A 19910-nucleotide genomic window follows, 5' to 3' on the forward strand; every position below is an offset into this window, starting at 1 on the left:
AGGGGAGGTAGATTCTCCTCGATATATATACACATAGAGGGGAGGTAGATTCTCCTCGATATATATACACATAGAGGGGAGGTAGATTCTCCTCGATATATATACACATAGAGGGGAGGTAGATTCTCCTCGATATATATACACATAGAGGGGAGGTAGATTCTCCTCGATATATATACACATAGAGGGGAGGTAGATTCTCCTCGATATATATACACATAGAGGGGAGGTAGATTCTCCTCGATATATATACACATAGAGGGGAGGTAGATTCTCCTCGATATATATACACATAGAGGGGAGGTAGATTCTCCTCGATATATATACACATAGAGGGGAGGTAGATTCTCCTCGATATATATACACATAGAGGGGAGGTAGATTCTCCTCAGTATATACACGTAGAGGGGAGGTAGATTCTCCTCAGTATATACACGTAGAGGGGAGGTAGATTCTCCTCAATATATACACGTAGAGGGGAGGTAGATTCTCCTCAGTATATACACGTAGAGGGGAGGTAGATTCTCCTCAGTATATACACGTAGAGGGGAGGTAGATTCTCCTCAGTATATACACGTAGAGGGGAGGTAGATTCTCCTCAGTATATACACGTAGAGGGGAGGTAGATTCTCCCCAGTATATACACGTAGAGGGGAGGTGTAGATTCTCCTCAGTATATACACGTAGAGGGGAGGTAGATTCTCCTCAGTATATACACGTAGAGGGGAGGTAGATTCTCCTCAGTATATACACGTAGAGGGGAGGTAGATTCTCCTCAGTATATACACGTAGAGGGGAGGTAGATTCTCCTCAGTATATACACGTAGAGGGGAGGTAGATTCTCCTCAGTATATACACGTAGAGGGGGGGGGTAGATTCTCCTCAGTATATACACGAAGAGGGGAGGTAGATTCTTCTCAGTATATACACGAAGAGGGGAGGTAGATTCTCCTCAGTATATACACGTAGAGGGGAGGTAGATGCTCCTCAGTATATACACACAGAGGGGAGGGAGATGCTCCTCAGTATATACACACAGAGGGGAGGGAGATTCTCCTCAGTATATACATATAGAGGCGAGGGAGATTCTCCTCAGTATATACACAGAGAGGTGAGGTAGATTCTCCTCAGTGTATACACAGAGAGGTGAGGTAGATTCTCCTCAGTATATACACATAGAGGTGAGGTAGATTCTCCTCAGTATATACACATAGAGGGGAGGTAGATTCTCCTCAGTGTATACACAGAGAGGTGAGGTAGATTCTCCTCAGTACATACACATAGAGGTGAGATAGATTTTCCTTGTTATATACACATAAAGGTGAGGTAGATTCTCCTCAGTATATACACACATAAAGGCGAGGTAGATTCTGCTCAGTATATACACAGAGAGGTGAGGTAGATTTTCCTCAGTATATACACATAGAGGTGAGGTAGATTCTCCTCAGTATATACACATAGAGGTGAGGTAGATTCTCCTCAGTGTATACACATAGAGGTGAGGTAGATTCTCCTCAGTGTATACACATAGAGGTGAGGTAGATTCTCCTCAGTGTATACACATAGAGGTGAGGTAGATTCTCCTCAGTGTATACACATAGAGGTGAGGTAGATTCTCCTCAGTGTATACACATAGAGGTGAGGTAGATTCTCCTCAGTATATACACAGATAGGTGAGGTAGATTCTCCTCAGTATATACACATAGAGGTCAGGTAGATTCTCCTCGGTATACAAATCATCTCCCTAGGTTTTGTAATGTAATAGTATTACATCATACCGCATATGTCATGCCACACCACAGGCATAGCTTGATAGGCAATCTGCAATGGCAGCCCTGGGGGCTTTCAGAAGACCACCAGCTGCTATGGCAACCAAATGGCACCACACGATCTCATCGCAGAGGGCTGTTTAGGACCCCTGAATTTTGATCGGGGCATTTACATCTTGCTTTCAAAGTTTCACCACAGCCCCCCCCCCCCCATTCCCCCCGTGGGATCAAACACTGAAAACTCCTGATGTAACTCTACTTCCCGTGTCTAAGAACCTAATGAGAATTTAGGTGAAGCCGTTCTTACAGTACATGCACATAGTGTATGAAATGCAGAAATTCTGCCATATGGATGTATTCACACATGGCAGATTTTCGTGTGGATCTGCATCATTTGGTGGGGATCTTGATGTGGATTTGCAGCAGATTTCATTTTTTCAATTAAGGGGCGAGGTCTGCTGTGAATCCGCATCGTCATCAGCACCGAGTGATGGGGATTTTGGAGCCGATTTTCACGTCAACCACATGTGAACACAACCTAATTCAGTTCCAGCGAAGCAGATGAGATTTTCACAAGTCTCGTCTACACGCTGGATTCTCTCTGTGTGTAAACTTGCACGCAGAACGCGTTTTGAAATCTGTAGCAGGTCCATTGTTTCTGCGGCTTTTCAGTGCGCATTTCACCCTTTGCTATACATCAGCGAAAAACTGCTGCAAATGCACAACAAAATTAGCATGTAACACGTTTTCCGCAGCGATGTCTGCCCCTCGGGTAAACACATAAGTATAACTTCGTTTGAGTGATAATGAAAAAGTGTACAATTTTCATATTCCTGTAATCTTTCGCATTGTTTGCAGGCATTAAAACGCTGTTACCTGAAGAACACCGTCGCTCTCTGGCAATTACTCACCACGCTGAAGTCGGAACATCTTCTGCGTCTTAAAAGAGTAAGATATAACTTTGTCTTAAGAATGTTTTAGCACTTCTGTGCATCTTGATGAATGTAGGAGCCTAAAACATCCCTAATACTGTGTTTTTTGGTTTTTTTTTCAGGACCCTTTTGTTGATGTAGACCGAGCTTATAAGAGGAGATTGGACAAGGAAGGGCGGCAACAACTCCATGTTTTCCTGGAGCAAAATGGAACAAATGTCTTTTTGTTCGAATTGCATGAGATGATCACCATAAAACTCATTACTCCGCACAGCACTGATTATTTCAAACCCTCCTGGACGTAAGTGACATTAATGTTCATTGCTTTATATTAATCATTTTATATAATGTACTTTGTACGCAAGTACATTATCCTGTGTACTAAAAGTATGGAGGCTGCTGTTAGAGCCGTGCCCAAGTATGCTCTTTGTTGTACAAGACCCTAAAGGTGAGCTCCCTCCATGTTTTTCGGTTTTGCGTCTTTCAGTGGTGTGATCTCCATGCCAATATCATCTCTGACAGTATCAGCCATCGTGTTCTTTGCCAGCCGGGTCTTCTGTTTGCCACTGATCTGTCCAAGCATTATAGATTTTTCCAGCAACTCTGCTAGAAAATGGCCAAAATCCGTGAGCCTGAGCCCGGCCATCTTGCTCTCTAGTGATTATATCCGCAACAGGAATTGTGAAGGAAAGTGGAAATACTCAAAAATCGTATAATTTTTTATGATCGTTCTGACCTGCAGAAAATAAGTTATCATCGTGCATAGTGAACACTGTAAAAAAAAAAAAGTAAATGGCAAAATTCCTGTGTGTTTTTCACCATGCTCTCCAAAAAAGTAAGTTTATATGTACCATAAAATAGTATGGGTAAAAACGACCGCTCGCCACGTAACGCGTACCCTCATGATTATGTCCAGGGAAAATGTAAAAAGTTGTGGCTTTTGAAAAATGGAGATGAAAATTCCAAATATCCTTACATCCTTAGCTCCAAAATAGGCTTCTTCCTTAAGGGATTAAACCTGATTTTGTTTATAAATCATAATCTTAACATTAATGTAGAGAAGGGCTTTTTGACATTCAACCCCCCCCCCCCCCCCACACACACACACACCCCACCACCACCACCACCGTCACCGTCTGAAAGGTCTTGTGGTGTGCCTGGACTATTCTAGCAGCAGCCTAAGGTCTCCTCTGTAAACGTAGAGCTCCTTGCAGCAGCACCAGTAGTAATAATCACATCTCTGCTCCCATTTCATTGTGTTTCACCCCTGAAATTCTTGATTGCAGCCTCAGAGAAGTGCTGGGACCCCTTCTTGATGCCAAAAATGTCTCCTTCCCTGAAATGGACAATGACTTTCCGGAGCAGATTGCACTCGCCCATTGCATCGACGCGTGGAAGATCGCTGCCTCTAAGAAGTGGGATCACCTATAACGTTGCCTGCTGCTCCCCCGGACTGACACTCCCTACTTCTGCCGCACACTCAGGCTTTTGTACTTTTTTTTTTACTGATGAATATTTTATATGGGACCATGGCAGATATTGTCAGAAATGACAGGGATCAACGATATATAGTAGGCATATAACCAGGGAACCACAATAAAGTGCACAACCGATCATGTATATACCTGTATCCTGTACATACCTTCCCGCTATCACGTGTACAGTTCATGATGAGCAGCGTGCTGTAAGTGATAACGGACATACTGTGCCTTACGGAGCAATTACATGGAATACATTGAAGAAACATCTTTTAAAAGGGTTGTGTCAAGATGGCATCCTCTGTTCATGTGTCCTATTAGGGAGTATGAATGTCATACAGTGGGGTCCCCAGATCGTGAACCCCTCTATATCCCAGAAAAAATCCCATTCTTGTGGACCTTCTACCACCCTGGTATTATAAGCCAGTCATTCATCTGAATGGCCAGCTGTTTGTTTAAAGTGGAGCTGAGGGCGACCAGTTTCCAAGGATTTGAGCATCTTGGCACGACCCCCTTGACAGCATTTCATAGTATGACGTAAAATAACTTTGTAAGTAGTTTGCAGTGATCATGACTTCTCTATTCATACCCATGGCTGCTCCCAACATGTGGCTGGCTGCACTCTGAAGCAAGCAGTGCTATGTCTCCAGGGTCCTACAATGTGTCACTATTAGCTGAACTAACAGCACAATGCTCAATTACACTTAGTTTTGATTGGGAAATGTATAACTTTACACGAGTCCAAAACAATTCATGCAACATACAGAAGAGACAATAGCATAGTACTCCATACAGACATGGACCGCAGCTGGTAATCCAAGCACAGGGACTGCCGTAGCGAACAGGAAGTACTTGGCACATTTTGTTTTTCTTCAGCCAAGTAAATTAGCACTTAGTCTTAAATAATCCGACTTCTGGAAGTCCGTATACTTGTGAGCTGTTCTGTTATCAGCTGTTACATGTACTAATAATATGTCCTTGTTGGCTTTACCTCTGCCAGGTGAGTTTATTGGCCTATACAAGGCAGCTAACTCGATTGCTTAAACTGGTTGACTTACAGAAATAACTGGTATACTTGGCACATAAAAATACCAACTGTGACAAATATGCCATTAAAAATTGCTCCATGGTTAGTTAGCGATGGGCGTTTGTGTCTCATTTAGGCCTTAGTCACACGGGCGTTTTTTCACGCGATTTGCGCATCGCATGACGGATGCGCATGCGCAAATCGCGTGACCGGCGCCGAAAAATCGGCCCAAAAATCGCCCGAAAATCTGCTCCTAGCCGCGTTTCATTAGAAACGGGCCGGAGCTGTCCAGCGCATTGCATTCAATGGAGACGGCAATACAGCCGGCTCCATTGAATGCAAGCGCTGCGGGCGAGTGTGGGATGAATTGTCGGGAAGGGGTTAAATATATAACCCTTTCCTGCAATGCATCCTGAAAAGTGAAAAAATAAAAAAAATGTATGTACTTACCTGATCCCGGCAGCTGGAGATCCCGGCGGCCGTCCTGCAGCGGGTGTGAAGGGGGTGTGACTCAGGCTTGCCCCTGATTGGCTCAGCGCTGAGCCAATCAGAAGCAAGTCTCAGTCACACCCATTCATGAATGGGTGTGACTGAGATCAGCCTCTGATTGGCTCAGGCTGAGCCAATCAGGGGCAAGCCTGAGTCACACCCCCTTCACACCCACTGCAGGACCGCCGCGGGGATCTCAGGCTGTCGGGAGCAGGTGAGTACATCCTTTTTTTTTATTTTTTCACTTTTCAGGATGCATTGCAGGAAAGGGGTTATATATTTAACCCCTTCCCGACAATTAACCCCGCGCACGCCGGCATCCCATTGCTTTCAATGGAGCGGCTGTATTGCCGCTCAATTGAATTCAATGGGCAAACATCGTTCTTCTCTGCCACAGCTGTTCCAGCTGTGGCAGAGAAGAATGATTTGTCTTCTATATGTTCTCATTGGGGTCGGCGCTGCTGCCGCCGGCCCCATTGAGCGCATATAGAGAAGAGAACAGGAATCGCAGATCGCAGATAGGTGCGATCTGCGATTTCTGTTCTCTAATTTATCGGACGAGCGCATAAAAAGCGCTCATGTGTCCGATACCATTGCAAAGCAATGGTTTTAAAAAATCGCCGGACGCATGCGCATATCGCGGCAATAAACGCCCGTGTGACTGAGCCCTTACAGTGAAATGTATTTGTATGTTAGCTGTGCACAGAGATCTTGAAATCCACCTGCGGATATTAAAGGCCAGAAGTTACAGTGTGTTGGATAATCTGGTACATAAAACATATCATCTAAGGCGCCATGCCAGAACGCCTGCACTGTTTTGTCCGGGGCTTTTCTGCTAGATCTGCATCAGAAGCTCCAAACAGAACCGCCAATGCAGATGTGAATGGACCCTAATCCCGCACCGTGTCAGCAGAGATCTAAATCAGCAATTATTGGCAGCCAGAACCGATCCTTTAGTGTAACGTCTTGGTAAACGCATGCGGATGACACCCTGCCCACTTGCAATAACACTAGCAGAATCTTCTACCCATTGGCATCCATGGGTGGGCAGGGCTTCTGGCCGCATCCGATTAAGGCTAGCTGCAAACAAACAGATTTGCATTGAGCAAGTACCGTTCGTCACATGCTATGTCAAAGTGCTTTTTCCTGCACACTCGCGGAAACCAATTACAATTTCTCTGGAGCGAAGGAAACATCACAGCACGTTCTATTTTAGTGCGGATTCCGCACTGACAGCTTCTATTGAAGTCAATGGAAGCCGTCCGACCCATGGCCCATCCACAATTAACATTCCAGATAGGTCGCGGGTATCTGAACCATCATCGCGTAGCTGCGTCATGGGAAAAAAACATTAAAAAAATCTGCACTGCATATGTCTGACAGCGGCCCACTACAGCCATCCGCAGTACAGATAAAGAAGGAAAGTGACTGACAGGTACACGCGGACGCCGGCTGCGGTCAGGGACGGATTTCACTGTGGGCTCCTGCATGCGGAGTCCGACCGGTTTATGTGCAGCCCACCTTACTGCAACATGGGACCATAACCTAAAACTAACTAACTGGCTGGCTTAAAGCGACCCTCCCATCCCCGGGTTAAAATTTTCCAAGGTTCAGAGCGGATGAGTTACTTTCTGTGCAGATCTGACTTTTCTATGGGTTCCTTAGCAATTATCCAATACGGCCACACCACTTCTCAGAATACTTGATGATTACTGCGCATCAATAGTTAGTTAATCAATGTTTTCTACTTTCAGATTGAGTGCTGGTCATTGGAAGCTGCATGCATTGTCTTAGGCCACTTTTACACACTGCATTGGCAAAGGCTACGATCAAAACTGATTTTTACTGCTGTTTTCAAACATATGTCACAGAGTTCACAGAGCTTTTTAATGCACCCTATCATTGTGATGGGTGTTGAGGTACTTTAAATACGCAAAAATGCACCAAAATGGAGCAGACAGCATTCGAGAATCGCAGCGTTAGAAATTGCCATGTTCGAGCACAGGTCTACCAATGGGAGCGTTGTACTGCGATTACCGCAGCGGGCAAAATGCCGCAGTAAAAAGGCCATGTAAATACAGAGCATAATTATGTGTGCAAAAATACAGAAAGGACTATTGTCCCGAAGGGACAAAAGGTTTTAATAAAGATTTATGGAAAACCCTGAGAACTCTCCATGTAGCTGGCAAACCCAGTTCATAGGTGATAGGATTCATTACACGTGTGATGACATAGGGCCCAACGTTACGCGGCGCCAGCTTCAAGAACGGAACCTTTAATTTGAGATTTCTAGAAGACAGGTATACCTTCTGTCCCATCCTGTAAGGTTCAGATACTGACAGACTCCTCCCACTACGCAACTGCATACAAGCTCCCGTTGCTTCCAAGTTTTTCTGTACCTCTTTCTATACTCCCTGCAGTGTATCTGTTGCGACATCAGCTGCAGGACAGTCAGATGGAGTAGGGATCGCTGTAAGGAAGCGAGGATGCTGCCTGTATACACAAAAGAATGGAGATACCCCAGTGGAAGAACAAGTGTGGTTGTTAAGCGCAAACTCTGCCAACGGCAGGAACTCTGCTCACTGATGAGCCTTTTCGCTAGCAAAGAACCGCAAATATCACACTAAATCTGACCATTAGTTTGCCGGTTGAATGCTGACAAGAAGGAAATAGACGTTCCCAGGTTTCTGCAGAAGGCTCGCCAAAACTGTGCAACAAACTGAACCCCATGATCAGATACAATGTTTTCAGGAACCCCATGTAGGCGAATGATTTCTTTTACAAAAATCTTGGCAAAATCTATTGCCGAAGGTAGCTTCTTTAATGCCACAAAATGTGCCATCTTTGAGAACCAGTCGACAACTTCTGGGATTCCGGTAGATGGGTGATAAAATCTACCGATAACTGCGACCATGGACGAGAAGGTACCGGTAACTGTCTCAGAGGACCCTCCAGAGGACGCCGACTACGTTTATTGTTTGCACAGACAGAGCATCCCTTAACAAAGTCGCGGATCTCCTGAGACATGCCTGGCCACCAGAAGTGTCTAGAACAAAGATTCAGAGTCCCCTGCACCTCCGGATGGCCTGTGAAAACAGACAAGTGAGATTCTTCAATGACTCTGAGATGTAAGGTCTCAGGCACAAACCATCTGCGTACCGTTACCGCCGAAGGAGTGTCCTGCTGAGAGTTCTGTAGTTGATGGACGAGGTTAGATTCTACAGCTGCCAACACCACCCCAGGTGCCAAGATATTCTCAAGAGTCATGGTCTCACTTTCCGGCGACCCGAAACTCCGTGACAGGGGTGTGCCTTCACATTCTTCTCTCCCGGAATATGTCATGACGAAATTAAACCTGGCGAAAAAACAACGCTCACCTGGCTTGACTAGCAGTGAGTCTTTTAGCATTGGCGAGGTCTACTACGTTTTTATGATCCGTATACACGGTAATGGGATATCTAGCCCCTTCAAAATAGTGTCACCACTCTTCTAGAGCCCACTTAATTGCCAGTAATTCACGGTTACCCATGTCGTAGCTATGTTCTGCCAAACTGAACTTCCGTGAAAAGAACGCACAGGGACTATACCCGGATCTCCCACTGACTTCCTGAGACAATACAGCTCCTGCCCCCACCTCAGACGCATCTACCTCAATAAAAGTCCAGTTTGGAAAACCAGTGGGCCCCTACTACCTGATTCAACAAGTCTGGAATCAGGGGCAAGGAGTACTGGTTCTTAAGTGTGATTTTATTCAAAGCCCAATAATCCACACTAGGCCTCAATGTCCCATCCTTCTTCTCAACAAAGAAGAGACCTACCCCGGCAGGGGAACTGGATGGCCGGATATGTCGCTTGGCCAGAGACTCCGAGATGTAGGACTTAAGGGCTTCGTGCTCACGTCCCGACAAATTGAAAATGGCTCCCTTAGGGATGGGACTGTCGGGAATCAGATCAATACCAAGTGATTATGACAGGACGACCCCCAATGTGTCAATTCCCGGGTGGACCAATCAAATTGGGGGTTGTGCAGTGCCAAGCAGGGTATACCAAGCACCACATCAACAGACATCTTTTCCATAACCAGGAAAGACAGATTCTCAGAAAGAACTCCCACAGTAAACTGTAGAATGGGAGTCCTCCATTGGACAACACCTGCAGACAGAGGGGTAGAATCAATACTGATGAAGCATATAGGGGGCTTCAGCAAGGAAAATTCAGTCATCAGAGGTCTGACAAAATTTACATTAATCAGATTGGCGGCAGCACGCGAATCAATAAAGGCTTGACCGGACCGAATACAATTCCGGAAGCCAACCTGACAATGCACCAACAACTTAGGGAGTACCTGTGATCCTAGGCGATCCTCCCGACAATCGCCTAGGATCTGTAGTTTTCCCGCCTGTTCAGACTGATGTTGCCTCTGCTTCTGTGGACAGGCTGCTACCCGATGTCCGGCTTCCCCACAGCAGAGGCAAAGACGGTGAGTCATCCGGAACAGTCGCCGTTCCCCGGGATTAGCTGGTCCACTTCCATAGGCTCGGCCCCAGGAGTTGGCATGGGAGAAGTAGGAGCGGGTCTGCAGGACGCCCTAGTTTTACAGGCCTGATGTTCCTTTTCTTTAGATCTCAGTCTCCTGTCAGCCCTTACTGCAAATTTCATCGCCTCATTAAGTGTTACGGGAGCGGGATGGAAAATAATTAGATCCTTGACAGCATCAGAAAGACCCAGCAAAAACACATCTTTGAGGGCACCATCGTTCCAGGAGGTTTCACCGGCATACTGTCTAAACTTAGAGCAATAGTTTTTAGCACACTGCTGTCCCTGACTCAAAGCTATGAGGTGAGATACTGCTAACCCCAGTCCGCCTCATCAAAAATACCTCCTAGTTCCCGAAAAAACGAATCAACAGACCGCAGGCAAGCCGAACTCTTGGGTAAGGAGTAGGCCCATGTTTGGGCGACCCCGCAGTAGAGACCTAATCAATCCCACCTTTTGGGACTCTGAGCCGGAGGATCCGGGCCGCATCCATAAATATAGTCAACATGCCTGCTGAAAAACAAAAAACTTGCTTCTCTCCCCGGAAAACACCTCAGGGAGAGGACACTTGGGCTTAGGGATAGACAGGGCAACAGGAACCTGCGCCAAAACCCACTGCTCCTGGGCCACCATACGACCGGACATGTCTTGAAGTACACCCACTCGATCCTGAAACTGACTTGCAAGGACACTCCTGGTCTCCATTGGAGAGCAAAAACAAAAACCCACTGGGCAATTTTAAGGGTCAGTTATTATATTATGGTATCCTACCCATTGATACGCCAGACTGGGTTGCCCTATACCTGTCCCTGCCTACTTGCCTCCACTCCTGGCTAACCTCAGGCGGGCAACTGGGCGGCGATCCCTGCTCTCACTAGGGACCGAGAGGGGGGACTGGCGTACCAAGATGGAACAGGGTAGAATACTGATAGGAAGGGCAGATGAAGAAAACCAACAGGAAATACACGCAGACCGAGGCAGATGGGATAACCTGGCAGATAAAGAAAAGCTGACAAACAGGAAAATGATGGAGGCAGGATGCAAGCACACTGAACAGAAACCAATAACTGACAGTGACTGGACCTCACTGCCAGCCTTATCAACAGAAGCCTCCGCCCAGAGGCGGAGAGAGGGAGGCAACACCTCCAAGCAGAATGCCATAAACAGGGGCTTGTGCATAGAGATGCACTCACAGGCGCGTGCGCACGCACGTTGCCGACCGGACCCACGAGCGCGCACCGCGACCACCAGCCACCCCTGCCCCCGGCAGCCAGACAACCAGCCAGGGGGATGCACCACGACCGTGGGACCCAGCGCCCCGCCACCCCGGGATGACCTGCAGCTGCCGCATGGTAACAGTAAGGGCAAAACTTATACCAGGGAGAGGCTGCCCACTTGCTAAACATGCAAGATAAATTTCTTTGCAAGGGTTAACCTGCCTAAGGAAAAACTGTCAGAGCAGTAGGTATGTTTTAAAGTGACCCTCCAGCTTTGGGACAGAATTCTGTGCCATCTGTGTCATCCACCAATTCCTGATCTTCAGACTACCTAAGCCTCATAGTGCATTATTGGTAGTGTTAGACTATCAATGCACTATTACGTTCTCTGTGATTGGCCAGAGCTACTCATGTGAACAGCACTGACCAGTCAGAGAGCAGTGCATTAGGTACTTAGAAAATTGCAGCCATCTTGGATTGCTGAATACAGGACCCCCAACTGACTGATCAGACGATCGTCAGAGACCAGCTGCCTGTAATATACCCCCTTACCCTCCTATCCTCGTGCAGAATTTTGTCCGGAAACTGGAAAGTCGCTTTAAAGAGAACCTATCACCTTAAATAAAGTTATGGTGCTGTTAGCCGAGGTGACAATGAGCCAAGTGATGTATTTTTTATATTCGCCTACTTTCCCTATCCTGCCCTGTCACCTGCTGAAGTCCATGTGCCGCACAAATCATGACTCTGATTGCTGTGCACGCACTTGCATACAAGCCTATCTGAAGAAAGTCCATCTGATTTGCATGTGGAATGCAGACTTCAGCGAGTAACGGCAGGAGCAGGTCAATGATTTTAAAAAATACATCCCCAGCTCCCTGTCCCTCCCATAACTTAGTTTATGGCGCTGCAGGGAGATGACCGTTTCCCTTTAATGCATCGTGGCATGGATTCTACCCCTTGTGCTAGGTATGATAAATGAAGTTTTAGGATATAGTCTATGTACCCAAAAATGGGACCAATAAAAACTACAGTTCGCCACGCAAACAACAAGCCCTTATATGGCCAAGTCGACAGAAAAATAAAAAAGTTATGGCTTTTGGAAAATGGAGATTAAAATCCACCAAAAATCGATGCGTCCTTAAGCCCAAAATAGGCCATGTCCTTAAGGGGTTAAAAAGCTAAAGTTTCATCTCCCCTTACAGATCATATCCGTGAGGAGAGATGAAATTCCATAACTGAGGTCCCCAGATTTATCCCCCAAAAAGATTTTTATCCAGCTTCGACACATGCCCCCGTCAGCAAAGTGGCGAACGCATGCGCAAAAGTCAAGAATTGTCTGGTAAATTTAAAATCTCCCTGCTCCTGACTTCCAAAAGTAGCAAAAAACCTAGAGATGTCACAGCGGACCACGGTGAACGGTTCCTGCTCACGTGATCACCGTTATTGAATGGATAATGGCGATCACATTAAAGTAAAAAAAAAATGTTGAAGTTTCATCTCCCCTCACTGAAGCGATCGAAAGTTCTTACCGGAGGCCTCCGCATTTGAACCCTTAAGCGATCCTCCTCCATTATAGGCCTAGCCATGTGTCCTGTAAGTAGATTAGGGCCACAATGGGTATGTTTCTGAACACAGGACAAACAGGGGTAACCATTTTGGGGTGAAAGTCTTCATTCATATGTGTGCTGTACAAAAAAAACAGTTTTTAAAATGACACAATAGTAGAGATGAGCGAGCGTACTCGTCCGAGCTTGATCCTCGTTCGAGTATTAGGGTACTCGAGATGCTCGTTACTCGAGACGAGCACCACGCGATGTTCGAGTCACTTTCATTTTCTTCCCTGAGAAATTTGTGCGCTTTTCTGGCCAATAGAAAGACAGGGAAGGCATTACAACTTCCTCCTGTGATGTTCCAGCCCTATACCACCCCCCTGCAGTGAGTGGCTGGGGAGATCAGGTGACACCCGAGTATTAAAATGTGTCCCGCCCGCGGCTCGCCACAGATGCATGCTAACAGAGATCAGGGAAAGTGCTGTCTTGCTGTAGCTGCTATAGGGAGAGTGTTAGGTGTTATATTCGTTTTCAAGAACCCCAATGGTCCTTCTTAGGGCCACATCTGACCGTGTGCAGTACTGCTTTTAGCAGTGTTGCACAATTTGTTTTTTTGTATATTGGGCGTGCAGACCATAGCGTCCTCAGTCTGCAGTCATTTTACAGAGTATAGGGGCAGTACTGGTGAGGCAGGGACAGTGGTACAGGGAAATTTTTCAAAAAAATTGGGGAAAAATACTATATTTGGGCTGCCTGTGACCGTCTTCAGTTTCCTGCGTGTCTGCTGGGGGTAGTAGTCGCTAATTAATACCCAGCTAAGCGTTATAGCAGGCTTGCGCATAATTGTTTCCTGGCTCTGCTGTGCGCTCCGTTACATGATCGCCATCATCCCGCCAGAGGGAAAGAGTATACATATATACGCTGCATACGGTGTCTGTCTGGTTTTACACCTCACCATTTAAAAAAATTGAAGCAAAATATTTAAGGCCTACCACTGGCCTTTGGCCACTTGACTGGTTTTGCGCTGTGAATTACACTAGCTCAGTCATACGCACCTAGGTCTCACTACAGACTTGCGCATAATTGTTTCCTGGCTCTGCTGTGCATTCCGTAAGCGAAGTCAGCCTCCAACCACAGGCCAATAAGCGGCACATTTAATTACAGCGTTCTGTTTCTGCTCTACTTGTAATACACCATGCTGAGGGGTAGGGGTAGGCCTAGAGGAAGTGGACGCGGAGGCCCAAGTCAGGGTGTGGGCACAGGCCGAGCTCCTGGTCCAGGTGTATCGCAGCCGACTGCTGCGGGATTAGGAGAGAGGCAAGTTTCTGGGGTCCCCAGATTCATCTCACAATTAATGGGTCCACGTGGTAGACCTTTATTAGAAACTGAGCAGTGTGAGCAGGTCCTGTCGTGGATGGCAGAAAGTGCATCCAGCAATGTATCGACCACCCAGTCTTCTATGCCGTCCACTGCTGCAACTCTGAATCCTCTGGCTGCTGCTCCTCCTTCCTCCCAGCCTCCTCACTCCATTAAAATGACACATTCTGAGGAGCAGGCAGACTCCCAGGAACTGTTCTCGAGCCCCTGCCCAGATTGGGCAGCAATGGTTCCTCTCCCACCGGAGGAGTTTGTCATGACCGATGCCCAACCTTTGAAAGTTCCCGGGGTCCGGGGGATGAGGCTGGGTACTTCCGGCAACTGTCTCTAGAGCTTTCAGTGGGTGAGGAGGACGATGACGATGAGACACAGTTGTCTATCAGTGAGGTAGTAGTAAGGGCAGTAAGTCCGAGGGAAGAGCGCACAGAGGATTCGGAGGAAGAGCAGCTGGACGATGAGGTGACTGACCCCACCTGGTTTGCTAAGCCTACTGAGGACAGGTCTTCAGAGGGGGAGGCAAGTGCAGCAGCAGGGCAGGTTGGAAGAGGCAGTGCGGTAGCCAGAGGCAGGGCCAGACCGAATAATCCACCAACTGTTTCCCAAAGCGCCCCCTCGCGCCATGCCACCCTGCAGAGGCCGAGGTGCTCAAAGGTGTGGCAGTTTTTCACTGAGAGTGCAGACGACCGACGAACTGTGGTCTGCAAGGTTTGTCGCGCCAAGATCAGCCGGGGAGCCACCACCACCAGCATGCACAGGCATATGATGGCCAAGCACCCCACAAGGTGGGACGAAGGCCGTTCACCGCCTCCGGTTTGCACCACTGCCTCTCCCCCTGTGCCCCAACCTGCCACTGAGATCCAACCCCCCTCTCAGGACACAGGCACGACCGTCTCCTGGCCTACACCCACACCCTCACCTCCGCTGTCCTCGGCCCCATCCAGCAATGTCTCTCAGCGCAGCGTCCAGCCGTCGCTAGCGCAACTGTTTGAGCGCAAGCGCATGTACGCCGCCACGCACCCGCACGCTCAAGCGTTAAACGTGCACATTGCCAAATTGATCAGCCTGGAGATGCTGCCGTATAGGCTTGTGGAAATGGAGGCTTTCAAAAACATGATGGCGGCGGTGGCCCCGCACTACTCGGTTTCCAGTCGCCACTACTTTTCCCGATGTGCCGTCCCAGCCATGCACGACCACGTCTCCCGCAACATTGTACGCGCCCTCACCAACGCGGTTACTGCCAAGGTCCACTTAACAACGGACACGTGGACAAGCACAGGCGGGCAGGGCCACTATATCTCCCTGACGGCACATTGGGTGAATTTAGTGGAGGCTGGAACCGAGTCAGAGCCTGGGACCGCTCACGTCCTACCCACCCCCAGAATTGCAGGCCCCAGCTCGGTGCTGGTATCTGCGGCAGTGTATGCTTCCTCCACTAAACCACCCTCCTCCTCCTACACAACCTCTGTCTCGCAATCAAGATGTGTCATGCCTGGCCCATGTCTTTAATTTGGTGGTTCAGCAGTTTCTGAAAAGCTACCCACGCTTGTCAGACCTGCTCGGAAAGGTGCGCCGACTCAGCGCACATTTCTGCAAGTCCAAGACGGACGCTGCCACCCTGCGGACCCTGCAACATCGGTTTAATCTGCCAGTGCACCGACTGCTGTGCGACTTGCCCACACGGTGGAACTCTACACTCCACATGTTGGCCAGGCTCTATGAGCAGTGTAGAGCTATAGTGAAATACCAACTCCAACATGGGTGGCGTAGTGGGAGTCAGCCTCCTCAATTCTTTACAGAAGAGTGGGCCTGGTTGGCAGACATCTGCCAGGTCCTTGGAAACTTTGAGGAGTCTACCTAGATGGTGAGCGGGGATGCTGCAATCATTAGCGTCACCCTTCCTCTGCTATGCCTCTTGAGAAGTTCCCTGCAAAGCATAAAGGCAGACGCTTTGCGCTCGGAAACGGAGCCGGGGGAAGACAGTATGTCGCTGGATACTAAGAGCACCCTCATGTCTATATCTCAGCGCGTTGAGGAGGAGGAGGAGGAGGGGGAGGAGCATGAGGAGGAGGGGGAAGAGACAGCTTGGCCCACTGCTGAGGGTACCCATGCTGCTTGCCTGTCATCCTTTCAGCGTGTATGGCCTGAGGAGGAGGATCCTGAAAGTGATCTTCCTAGTGAGGACAGCCATGTGTTGCGTACAGGTACCCTGGCACACATGGCTGTCTTCATGTTAGGATGCCTTTCTCGTGACCCTTGCGTTGCACGCATTCTGGCCACTACGGATTACTGGGTGTACACACTGCTCGACCCACGGTATAAGGAGAACCTTTCCACTCTCATACCCGAAGAGGAAAGGGGTTCGAGAGTGATGCTATACCACAGGACCCTGGCAGACAAACAGATGGTAAAATTCCCATCCGACAGCGCTAGTGGCAGAAGGCGCAGTTCCGAGGGCCAGGTAGCAGGGGAGGCACGGAGATCAGGCAGCATGTACAGCGCAGGCAGGGGAACACTCTCCAAGGCCTTTGCCAGCTTTCTGGCTCCCCAGCAAGACTGTGTCACCACTCCCCAGTCAAGGCTGAGTTGGCGGGAGCACTGTAAAAGGATGGTGAGGGAGTACGTAGCCGATCGCACGACCGTCCACCGTGACGCCTCTGCTCCCTACAACTACTGGGTGTCGAAGCTGGACACGTGGCCTGAACTCGCGCTGTATACCCTGGAGGTGCTTGCTTGTCCTGTGGCTAGCGTCTTGTCAGAGAGGGTGTTTAGTGCGGCTGGGGGAATCATCGCGGATAAGCGTACCCGCCTGTCAACCGACAGTGCCAACAGGCTTACACTCATAAAGATGAACAAAGCCTGGATTTCCCCAGACTTCTCTTCTCCACCAGCGGACAGCAGGGTACCTAAACAATGCATAGGCTGCACCCGCGGATGGAAGCATCGTTCTCTATCACCATGAAAAACTACTACTGAAATAGAACTAATACTGTGCTCCCCCTATACTGCTGCTAGTGATATGTTACTGGGGCCTGTCTAGACTGCTACTACTACTGAAATGGAAGTAATACTGTGCTCCTCCTATACTGCTGCTAGTGATATGTTACTGAGGCCTGTCTAGACTGCAACTACTACTGAAATGGAAGTAATACTGTGCTCCCCCTATACTGCTGCTAGTGATATGTTACTGGGGCCTGTCAAGACTGCAACTACTACTGAAATGGAACTAATACTGTGCTCCCCCTATACTGCTGCTAGTGATATGTTACTGGGGCCTGTCTAGACTGCTACTACTACTGAAATGGAAGTAATACTGTGCTCCCCCTATACTGCTGCTAGTGATATGTTACTGAGGCCTGTCTAGACTGCAACTACTACTGAAATGGAACTAATACTGTGCTCCCCCTATACTGCTGCTAGTGATATGTTACTGGGGCCTGTCTAGACTGCAACTACTACTGAAATGGAACTAATACTGTGCTCCCCCTATACTGCTGCTAGTGATATGTTACTGGGGTCTGTAACTAATGCTACCGCTGAAATGTTACTAATTCTGGGCTCTGACTATACCGCTGCTAATGCTATGTCACTGTGGTGTGGAAACGGAGGCTGCCCAAAGACATGATGGTGGCGAGGCCATTTCCCACCAACGCGGTTACTGTTAACGTACATATTACCAGTCTGACTGGGGCATGCACTGTGGGCCGAAGCCCACCTGTATTGTATGTGACGTTAGCTCTGCTGAGCAGGACTCTGCAATGGGATACATTTATGTACCGCCGATGGGTTCCAGGGAGCCACCCATGCTGTGGGTCCACAGGGACTTCACATTAGGGATTTGTACCTGCCAGTGTCTATGTATTAAAAACCCCGGTCAGACTGGGGCATGCAGTGTGGGCCGAAGCCCACCTGCACTTAATCTAACGTTACCTCAGCTGTGCTGGGCAATGCAATGGGATTTATTTATGTACCGCCGGTGGCTTCCTGGGACCCACCTATGCTGTCGGTCCACATGGAGTTGTAACTGCATGTGTCTACTTATAAAGAACCCCAGTCTGACTGGGTCATGCAGTGTGGGCCGAAGCCCACCTGCATGTAATCTGACGTTAGCTTTGCTGTCCAGGGCACTGCAATGGGATATATTTATGTACCGCCGGTGGCTTCCTGGGACCCACCCATGCTGTCGGTCCACACGGAGTTGTAACTGCATGTGTCCACTTCTAAAGAACCCCAGTCTTACTGGGGCATGCAGTGTGGGCCGAAGCCCACCTGCATTAAACCTGACGTTACCTCAGCTGTGCTGGGCACTGCAATGGGATTTATTTATGTACCGCCGGTGGGTTCCAGGGAGCCACCCATGCTGTGGGTCCACACGGACTTCACAATAGGGAGTTGTACCTGCCTGTGTCTATGAATTAAAAACCCCGGTCAGGTTGCGGCATGCATTGTAGGCCGAAGCCCACCTGCATGTAATCTGACGTTAGCTTTGCTGTCCAGGGCACTGCAATGGGATATATTTATGTACCGCCGGTGGCTTCCTGGGACCCACCCATGCTGTCGGTCCACATGGAGTTGTAACTGCATGTGTCCACTTCTAAAGAACCCCAGTCTGACTGGGGCATGCAGTGTGGGCCGAAGCCCACCTGCATTAAACCTGACGTTACCTCAGCTGTGCTGGGTACTGCAATGGGATTTATTTATGTACCGCCGGTGGGTTCCAGGGAGCCACCCATCCTGTGGGTCCACAGGGACTTCACAATAGGGAGTTGTACCTGCCTGTGTCTACTTATAAAAAATCCCAGTGTGACTGGGGCATGCAGTGTGGGCCGAAGCCCACCTGCATTTAATCTGACGTTAGTTCTGCTGTCCAGGGCACTGCAATGGGATACATTTATGTACAGCCGGTGGGTTCCAGGGAGCCACCTATGCTGTGGGTGCACACGGAATTCCCATTGCAGAGTTGTACCTGCCTGTGACTATTTATAAAAAACCCTGGTCTGACTGGGGCATGCAGACACCTTGACAGAATGAATAGTGTGTGGCACATGGGTTCCCCATTGCTATGCCCACGTGTGCTGCTCCTGATGGAGGTGGCACAGGATTGGATTTCTCATTGCTTCTGTACAGCATTATGGGCTATCGCCCCGCCCCTTTTAAAGAGGGTCGCTGCCTGGCCGTGCCAACCCTCTGCAGTGTGTGCCTGCGGTTCCTCCTCATGGCAGACGCACTTATAAATAGACATGAGGGTGGTGTGGCTATGAGGCCAGCGTGTGGCATGAGGGCAGTTGAAGGCTGCGCAGGGACACTTTGGTGTGCGCTGCGGACGCAGGGTCGTGCGAGGGGGGGGGGAGCGGTTTGGGCAGCATGTAACCCAGGAGAAGTGGCAACGGAGTGTCATGCGGGTAGTGATTGTGCTTTGTTGGAGGTAGTGTGGTGCTTAGCTAAGGTATGCATTGCTAATGAGGGTTTTTCACAAGTAAAAATTGTTGGGGGGGGGGGCACTCTTGCCGGTATTGTGGCTTAATAGTGGGACCTGGG

General features: G+C 48.7%; 1 protein-coding gene across 1 annotated transcript in view; it reads left to right on the forward strand.

The window, feature by feature from the left end:
- LOC136611106 (E3 ubiquitin-protein ligase RNF213-like) overlaps positions 1 to 5316 on the forward strand; it is a 142123-nt gene extending 136807 nt beyond the window's left edge. Inside the window, exons 56-58 of the mRNA XM_066590379.1 lie at positions 2628 to 2717; positions 2824 to 3002; positions 3988 to 5316. Of these exons, the coding sequence (XP_066446476.1) occupies positions 2628 to 2717; positions 2824 to 3002; positions 3988 to 4132 (414 nt within the window). The 3' untranslated portion in view covers positions 4133 to 5316. The remainder of the gene's footprint in view (positions 1 to 2627; positions 2718 to 2823; positions 3003 to 3987) is intronic.
- The last annotated feature ends 14594 nt before the right edge of the window (positions 5317 to 19910 follow it).

Source organism: Eleutherodactylus coqui, chromosome 2, assembly GCF_035609145.1.
Source record: "Eleutherodactylus coqui strain aEleCoq1 chromosome 2, aEleCoq1.hap1, whole genome shotgun sequence".
In the NCBI taxonomy this organism is placed as follows: domain Eukaryota; kingdom Metazoa; phylum Chordata; class Amphibia; order Anura; family Eleutherodactylidae; genus Eleutherodactylus; species Eleutherodactylus coqui.